General features: G+C 42.8%; 1 protein-coding gene across 1 annotated transcript in view; it reads left to right on the top strand.

Moving 5' to 3' along the window:
• LOC145402826 (uncharacterized) overlaps positions 1–10,000 on the top strand; it is a 44,399-nt gene that overhangs the window by 1,084 nt on the left and 33,315 nt on the right. The window contains exons 2-5 of the mRNA XM_080274735.1: positions 570–753; positions 1,376–1,486; positions 3,874–4,051; positions 5,838–6,019. Coding sequence (XP_080130861.1) covers positions 694–753; positions 1,376–1,486; positions 3,874–4,051; positions 5,838–6,019 — 531 coding nt within the window. The 5' untranslated portion in view covers positions 570–693. The remainder of the gene's footprint in view (positions 1–569; positions 754–1,375; positions 1,487–3,873; positions 4,052–5,837; positions 6,020–10,000) is intronic.

Raw genomic sequence — 10,000 nt, 5'->3', positions numbered from 1 at the left:
TGTGACTGGCAGGTAGGTTTGACTAGCAACCAAGGAGGCGCAAATTTCCCACTTAGCATTTAGGTTTTAAGAGGCACCCAGTTCCCTCCGGTGAAAAAAAAAATACGAGGTGCTAGGCCTAATTGATGAGTAATTAAGAGTGCTAATTAGATTCTGAATGGGGAAATGACCTTGATTGCCTCACCTGTAAGCACCACACCTACGTAACTTTGATTCGCCTTCGTGTGGTGACACTGATCTAACCCGGTCGCCCAACTGCCTGGTTATACAAAATTCCCTCAACTGCTTCCCTGTAGATAGATAGAGAGATAGATAGAATTAAAAAAGAAGGAAGGAAGAGAGAGAGAGAGGTGGGATGGTGAACCGAGGATGAACCCAAGCCTGCAGGCCACTGGGTTCACGTTTCAGATGAACCTGGGGCTACTACTACTACTACTACTACTACTGCTACTACTACTACTACTACTACTACTACTACCGCCACCACCACCACCACCACCACCACCACCACCACCACACTATTACTACTACTGCTATAAACCCTGCTATTTTTTTTTTTTTTTCCATAGGTGGCGCCGGACAGCAGACAGAGTGAGGGCGGGGGCAGCTGACGACGCAGGGGAAGCAGACGCAGAGAGAGAGAGAGAGAAAGTGAGAGAGTGAGAGAGAGAGAGAGAGAGAGAGAAGCCAGCCATGGAGACAATCAAAGTGGTGACTCCTCAGAAATTGTCAGTGTTGGTTAAGAGTGATAAGGTGAGTAGATTTGGTAATAGATAAAGATAGATAGATAGGTAGATAGATAGATAGGTTGATGGATAGATAGATAGGAAGATACATTCATACATACAGTACATACATACATACATACGTTTATAGTTACATACATACGTACATGGATAGATAGATAAATACTTACATTTATAGATAGATACGTACATACATACATAGGTAGATAAATACGTACATAACATACATACATGGATAGATAGATACATACATACATAAATACATACATATATACATACACATGCATACACACTCGTACATACATACATGGATAGATAGAAACTAAGAAATTGATAGAGAAAGGACCGAAGGATAGATAGACAGATATAAGAAAAAGAAAGGAGGATGGATGGAGAGATTAGATAGATGAATAGATAGATATGTAGATAGAAGGAGAGAGATAGATATAATAGAAAGAAAAATATATAATAGAAAAACGAAGAAAAATACATAGATAGTTATACCGTAGATAGATAAAAGACAGAAAAGATAGGTGCATAAATAGATAGATAGAAGGAAAGAAAAGGATAGCCAGATAGATAGATAGATAGACAAATAATAATAGATACATATTTTCTCTCTTTCCCAGGCCCTGATTATCGATAGTCGAACTTTTTGTGAATTTAATACGTGTCACATCCACAACTCCATCAACGTGTGGTCTTCAAAAATCAGGAAGAAGAGACTGCAGCAGGATTCGGTGAGTGTGCGTGTGCGTGCGTGCGTGTGTGTGTGTGAGAGAGAGAGAGAGAGAGGCCAAGTAAGGGTAAAAAGAGTGTATATAGTAGGCGTAATAAATGAATAAATGGCTGAAGATAAATATGAATAACACTAACTAAGCCTTCCCCACAACGCACAAAAAATTACATGATGGCGTGCAAGAGAAGCGTTATGTTTGGACCGTCCTGTTTGAACGGTCGCCATGGAAACGTAAATTCGAAATGTTACCCAGAATGTAATTGTAAGCGACCTTCTCTTTCTGCTTCTTCCGCTCCACTGGTAAATATTTAAAAGTTATAAAAAGATTTGAATAGTCCCGTTCCCCAAGTTCTAATTTCGGAGGGAGAGAGAGAGAGAGAGAGAGAGAGAAATGTAAATTGTCAGAAACGAAATTCAGAAACTTATCCTCCATTCTATTCACTTTAAATAGGCGTAAAATTGCCATCGCTCCACCTTGAATGCTGAGCTATTACAAAGAGATTAACACTAGAATATGGTGCTAGTCACGAAGAAGTGCAATGGAGAGGATTTAGAGCCACAGTATCATCTTATTCTGCCATAGAGTTACGAGAAATTAGCTGCAAAAGGACGACATTTTCCAGCAAGTTAGCGGTGATTCATTTCTACGCAAACCGGAAATAGAACTACTCGCCTCCTAAATTACGTAAATAGGTTCCAAAATTGTGTCCCTAGACCTAACTTATTTCCGACTAAAACCTTCAGAAAAGCTAAATATACCTCCCGTGTTTACGATGGTGGTGAGAGGTTGGCTGGGGCGGATGGGGAGAGCGCGGGTATTTTGAGCACGGAGGATAAATCAAGGTTGCGCAGAAGAGAAGATTTGTGACGCTGTGTTGTTGCTGATGTGGGCGTCGTGTTGATTATCATATTTGACCGACACTTGGGTAGATTCTTATTCTTTTCATCAAATGTACATTTTCTACGTGTACATATTAATCACCTATATGTGCACTTCCATCATTCACACACACCTAGGCTACATGACTTACACCGCCTACGCATACACACACGGCCCACGTATTCACACACCGCGTACACATCTATACACCACCTACACATACACACACCACCTACACATACATACACTACTTACACATGTATCCACCACCTACATACACACACTACCTACACACACACACATCACCTACACATACACACACCACCTACGCATACACACACCACCTACGCATACATACACCATGCACCTACACACGCGCGCGCCACCCATGCTGATGTCTAAACACACACACACACACACACACACACACACACACACACACACACACACACATGGACTCCTTCAGACGTACGCATATCGACACTTACACTCACACCCATACACACTTTGACACACACTTCAGCATCCAAACATTCACATTCTCCTGCACACATGTAAATCCATTGTGTGTGTGTGTGTGTGTGTGTGTGTGTGTGTGTGTGTGTGTGTGTGTGTGTGTGTCTATGCCCATGTTTGTATTTATGACTACATTACACAAAGGGGGTGCGCCATTTGTGTAATTTTTATTATGTAAACCTTACACAATAAAATTTGTAAATCAATCAACACTACGAAGATTCCGAAACATCCACACGCCCACACCAGCAGACCGACCCGACCCTGGAACACGTAAGACACCTGGAGCGTTATTTGAGGCCCAAAATACAAGGTAATAGGGGTTAGGGGAGTTTTTTTTTTTTTTTTTTTTTTTTTTTTTTTTTCAGACACGTGCTGAGAGTCATTAGATTATTCCCTACGTGTTCTTAGCCACACCTGTACCCTTGGACATATTACACACACACACACACACACACACACATGGCTATACACGTGCACTTAATTTCGCAGTCACCTGCTCACACACACACACACACACACACACACACACACACACACACACACACACACACACATGGCTATACACGTGCACTTAATTTCGCACTCACCTGCTCACACACACACACACACACACACACACACACACACACACACACACACACACCTGCTTATGTCTATTCTTGCGTGATTTACGATTTCCACTTGTAGTGTACTCGAGTGTAGATGAAGAATACTCTCTCTCTCTCTCTCTCTCTCTCTCTCTCTCTCTCTCTCTCTCAATTCACATCTTGGAGTACAGTTTGTTTGTCCTTTATCTCATATCTGTCACACACGTCTCCCTCTCTCATTTCACCTATCTCTCACATCTCACACACGTCTCCCTGTCTCATATCACCTATCTCTCATCTCTCACACGTCCCCCTCTCTCATTTCACCTATCTCTCATATCTCACACACGTCATCTCTCTCTCTCTCTCTCTTACTAGCAGACCTCTCCGTTTCTCCCGCAGATCTCAGTTCATGACTACCTCGGCCAGGCGTGTCAGCTCCTGGACCTCCACCGCAACATGGAGATCATCGTGTATGACCAGAACGCCCCCACCCTCTCCGCGATACCCCAGGACTCCTTCCTCCACGTCCTCCTCAACAAACTGGGACGTGCCTTTCCTTCCGTCTATCTCCTGGCCGGTACGTTGATGGAGGATTGAAGAGGAAGCGATTGAATAAGATCAGACAGGGAAGGGAGGAAATTTGACCGGGGATTTCAGAGTGAGGATTGGAGTTGTTACTAGGGAAGTGGAAATGTAGGTGGACTGGAAAGGGAAAGATGGAGTGAGATGGGCGTGGGTAATGGAAGGAAGGTTGTAGATGATGGGGATGGAAATTAATACAGGAACATTGCAGGAGTTAATAAAGAGGATAGTTGAAGGTACAGAAAGACCTCGTCCTATCAGCGGTACCCCAGGACTCCTTCCATGTCCTGCAAAACATGAATGGGGAATAGAAGATAGAATGCATACCTGAAGCTTGGGATTTGACTGGGAACTTGAAGATAAATAGCTGAATGGTGACCAGAGTTGTTGGTAGGGCAGTGGAAATGTAGGTTGATGGGGAGGGGGTGAGAATGAGTGAGATTGTAATTAATTTGTTCCTTTTTTCTCTCTTCCATAACCTCTTGCCTTCCAAACATCATGGACCACAACACCAACTGTCTTCCCTCCCCTTTGTCCGTGTTACCGACAACAACAACGCGGGGTTTTAACTTCCACTGTTGCGTATTCTCTCAAACGTCACCTACATCACCATCTGTCTGCCCGATAACAAACTGGGATCCGATCTTCCTCCCCTGCATATCAAACCTCCACGACAATGCCATCTGTCTGCCATCCCTGTGGTTACTGCAACGTCTGATGATGGGTTGGGCTCCTGTGTACCTGCGGTGTGCATTTTGATCACCTGGAATGCCTGAACATCGTCACTGTGCATATTGATGCCTTTCCTGTTCTGTCAACACGCCGTCACTGCTCGCCAACATGATTGCACAATTACATGCTCGGACAACTGTGCATTCTGATCAATTGACGGTACACACACACACACACACACACACACACACACACACACACACACACACACACACACACCTTTATTAAAATACACATTCCCTTCACCCCCTCCCCCTCCTCACCCCCAACACATACACATATCAACAAACACCCTTACTAAATATACACATACTCTTTTCCCTCTCTCCCTGACACACATACACATACCTTCTCTACATACACATACACCTTTCTCCCACTTTCCTCCACCTCCAACACCTCTCTCTCTCTCTCTCTCTCTCTCTCTCTCATCCCTGTCCTTATTTCTTTCTCTCTCTCCTCCCTTTCTCCTGCACCTATCCCCTTTCCCCCCATTCTTGTCTTCGCTCCTCTTCCTTGATCTCTCTCCCCTTCACTGCCCCCTTTCCCTTCTCCCTCCCCTTCACTGCCCCCTTTCCCTTCTCCCTCCCCTTCACTGCCCCCATTCCCTTCTCCTTCCCCTTCACTGCCCCCTTTCCCTTCTCCTTCCCCTTCACTGCCCCCTTTCCCCTATCCTTCCCCTTCACTGTCCCCTCTTCCCTCCTTCCCCCCACCACACACATGTACACATAACCTCAACATCCCTACACATTCACATTCCATCTCCCTCATCTCTGTCTTTTCTCTTTCCTCTCCCCACCCCCCTCTTCCCTCTTCTCTCCTTTCCATCTCCACTTCCTTCACCCATCTCCTCTCCCCTCCCCTCCTTTTTCCACTCTCCTCCTCCCCTTCCTTCCCTCCCATCTTCCTTCTTCTCATCACCACTTTTCTCTCTTCCCTCTCTGTTTTCCTCTCCCTTTCCCCCTTCTCCCCCTTTCCTTTCATCTCTCCCTTTTCCTCACCCTTTTTCCCCTGTCCCCATCCCCTCTCCTCCTCCGACGCACACACAGGGGGGTTTTTGGAGTTCCAGGCGCGTTACCCCGAACTCTGCGAGGACTCCAGCCAGAAGTGCACCCCTCTTACCACCCAGTCCCAGCCCTGCATGCCCGTCGCCAATGTCGGACCCACCAGGATCCTGCCCTTCCTCTACCTCGGATCACAGCACGACGCAAACAACAAGCAGCTGCTACAGGTGAGGTGCAGATTGACATCCTCAGCACAGTATTCTATTATATACAAGATGATCTATGTTCTCTTGTGCTGCAGGGCTGGCTCACCGTTACCAGTGTGTTCTGCATCATCTCCTACTTCCCACGACCCTTCCCTTCATCTATAGTGTCTGTTTTTATGCATTTTCTGATCGCATAGCTGACTGGTAGTTTCACGAAGCTCTCAAAATGTCTGCAATCTTCACTTGAGCATACTGAGCCGTCCTCGCAAGACACGAGAGGAGGGCTGTGTTATATATGGACCACCCTGTATTTTCATCTTCAGTTAGGAGGGAGTTTTCGACCGAGAGGGATTAGAGTGTTGAGTAAATTAGTACTTTCTCCATCTTTGTTTCCGGATTCTACCTCACCCCATCTTTACCTGGAAATAGGACGAGAATGATGGTCAGGTAACTAAGCTAAAAAAATATATATAACTACATTTAAACCCCATTCTACTGAAAAGCTAATATTGTCAGGTTGTACAGGTGAGATTAAGGTTAATTAGCAAGTTCTACAGGTAAAGGATAAGGTTTTCTGTGTCTTTCTCCCCGAGTCCTGTCACTGCCTTGGCGAACAGTGGAATGCTAACGCTAAGAAAATGCTGAAGAATATTTGAGTAGGAGGATAATTACTATGTGAGAGAGGGAGTAATGGATGGTGAGGGATGAAGGGAGAGAAAAGGAGTGAGGAAGGGAGCTGAAGGAAGGGGGTGGTTGTTGGAGGGATAGTGTGTGTGTGTGTGTGTGTGTGTGTGTGTGTGTGTTGCTGTGGTATTTTTAGATGTGTACAGTACGTCTCAAAGCCTTTCTAAATATGTCATCATTTGTGTGTGTGTGTGTGTGTGTGTGAAGGGAGCGGACAGACGAGGGTGTATGTGTGTGTATATTTGTGGGCGGACAGGTGTGTGTATGTGTGTGTGTGTGTGTGTGTACAGCAGGTGTTTGGAGAGTGACTCACAATTCACATCTGTGCTCAAGGTAGTACACACACACACACACACACACACACACCAAAGCTGTTTTACAGCTATATCAGAAGCAAAACCAAAGTCAAAGATATAATACAATCCATCACGGACGAGGGAATCACTTATACACAAGAGAAAGATATTTGTGAAGCACTAAATAAGAATTTCCAATTAGTTTTTACAGAAGAAAAAAATTTTGAGAGAGACTATGTGGAACACGCATGTCCACACATACTACCAGATATACAAATAGCAGAAAAAGTATTACAAGAGGAGTTAAGTGGATTAGACAGAGGAAAAGCAAGTGGTCCTGATGAAATTTCATGTTGGGTGTTACGAGAATGTGCAAATGAGTTAAGTAAACCATTATTTTTAATTTTCAAGAAATCTTTGAGTCAAGGGAAACTACCTGATATTTGGAAAAAAGCAAATATAGTCCCCTTATTCAAGAAAGGAAATAGACAAAATCCTCTCAACTACCGACCAGTATCACTGACTAGTGTTGTAAGCAAGGTATTAGAAAACTTATAAGAAAAGCTTGGGTAAATCATCTAGAAAAACACAGTATGATAACAGAAAGACAGTTTGGTTTCAGAAAAGGAAAATCATGTGTTACTAATCTGTTGAGCTACTATGACAGAGTAACAAACACAATACAGGAAAGGGAAGGATGGGTGGACAGTATCTATTTTGATTTCAAGAAAGCTTTTGACACAGTACCACACCAAAGACTTTTATGGAAGCTGTACCATCAAGGAGGAATTCGAGGCAAACTGTTTTGTTGGATGCAAGACTTTCTCATAAAAAGAGAAATGAGGACAGTACTAAGAGGAAACTACTCATCATGGAAAGAAGTGACTAGTGGAGTACCACAGGGTTCGGTGCTGGCACCAATCATGCTTTTAGTGTACATAAATGATATAAACAGTAACACTGGAAATGAGAGCTATCTGAATATGTTTGCAGATGATGCAAAAATACAAAGGAGAATTACTAGCACAGACTCTTGTAGGGAGCTACAAGAAGAATTAAATAAACTTCATGAATGGAGTAGTACATGGCAAATGGAATTCAATGTGGAATGGAGTAGTACATGGCAAATGGAATTCAATGTGGACAAGTGTCATGTAATCAAGTTTGGTAAAAGTGGAAAAAGACCTGATTGGGATTATAAGTTAGGAAATAAAACCCTATACACATCAGAAAGAGAGAAAGACCTAGGTGTGATTATCAATAACAGACTATCTCCGGCTGACCACATCAGCGAGAAGGTACGGAACATGTATACACTGCTTGCAAATATGAGAATAGCATTCACATACATAAATGAAGACATGCTAAAAAGGATAATAACATCATTCATTAGACCAACCCTGGAATATGCATCAGTAGTCTGGAGTCCTCATCTCAAAAAGCATATAGACAAGATTGAAAAAGTTCAAAGGGCCGCTACAAGATGGATACCAAGCTTAAGGGACCTAAGCTATGAAGAAAGACTAAATAAACTGAATCTACCAACACTACAGGAGAGAAGGAAAAGAGGTGACATGATAATGCTATATAAGTGCATATCAGGAAAGGAGAAAATAGACATAAATGATTACTTAACATATGGAGAAGCATCAGCAAGAGGACACTGCAAAAAACTGCATAAGAAGAGAGGTGATAAAGACGTAAGGAAATTCAGTTTCCCAAACAGAGCAATTGATCAATGGAATGCACTACCGAATGAAATAGTGTGTGCCAAAACAATTCACAAATTTAAGGATATGTACGATAAAAATGGTCTAAGACACGGGACAATACGAGCTTGACTCATTCCTGTAAAGATACAATTAGGTAAGAACAATTAGGTAAGGTAAGAACACACACACACCATATTTCTTTCATTTCTTTCATTTTTTATTCCCCTTTATTATCCCTCCATTGTCCTTTTACCCCTTTGTGTAATTCCTTCCTTCTCTCTCTCTCTCTCTTTCCCCATTTTTTCTGATTCACTGAAGAGATGAGGAAGATGGGGAGAGAGGTAGGGAGGGAAGGGGAGAGGGAGGAAGGGTGGGATTAGATTTTAAGCCACGTTAAATACCCAGGGGGGCTAATCCAGTACAGTGTTGTCACATGTACGAGTTGGCGGGGAGAGGTGGGTCATGGAATATTGTCCGCGACTGTACATTAACTCTGTGGTAGAGGAGATAGAAAACGGAGTGAAAATCGCGCCTGGGAGCAGTTATTATATTTATGATAATTTGTACCATGTTAGTTCTCTCTCTCTCTCTCTCTCTCTCTCTCTCTCTCTCTCTCTCATTTTTTGGCAGTATAATAAGTAGTCTCATACTGTCTTCACTTCAGCGTTCCTTTTTTCACCTTAACTTGGCCCAGATTTTCATCCGTTAGCAACTCATGACACGTGGTTCAGTAGCAGAAAAAGACAATGTTACTACTCTGCCTTCATTTCATAGCACTTCTTTGTGACTGGCATCCTATTCTAGTGGTAATCTATTGCTACAGCTAAGCATTCAAGAAGACTAGTCAGTTTCAGGCCAAGTTAGGTTAAAGTGGATATTGACCTAAAATTGCCATCACACCATCTTAAATAATAAGCCATAGCAAGGGATGAACACTAGATTATGGTGCTCATCACGAAGAAGTGCCATGTAAAGGGTGTAGCACAATAGTAATGTCTTCTTCTGTCCTTAAGAAATGAGAAATGAGCTACAAAAGGACGAAAATGTCTACCTACATAAAGTGAACGAAATGTTGTAACTTTTAAGTTTGATAGAAGGCGAAATAGGTGGATAAGGTTTTGCAGGACTGAGTGATGGTGATGATATAATATTTTCATGGTAGTAATGTTACACTTTTCGAAGTATAATCTAAAAAGTTTGATGATAGGAAGAATGGTTAGTGGAAAGTGAGAGGTAAATATCTAATCGTAAAAGGGCATTATATTGGGATAGTCTTATTAATTACATCATTTATTGCAGTTTTAGATGTT

The sequence above is a fragment of the Coenobita brevimanus genome, chromosome 59, assembly GCF_032717465.1.
Source record: "Coenobita brevimanus isolate Jiangsu-jjx chromosome 59, ASM3271746v2, whole genome shotgun sequence".
Classification (NCBI taxonomy): Eukaryota; Metazoa; Arthropoda; class Malacostraca; order Decapoda; family Coenobitidae; genus Coenobita; species Coenobita brevimanus.
This window is presented reverse-complemented; position numbering and strand designations above follow the sequence as displayed.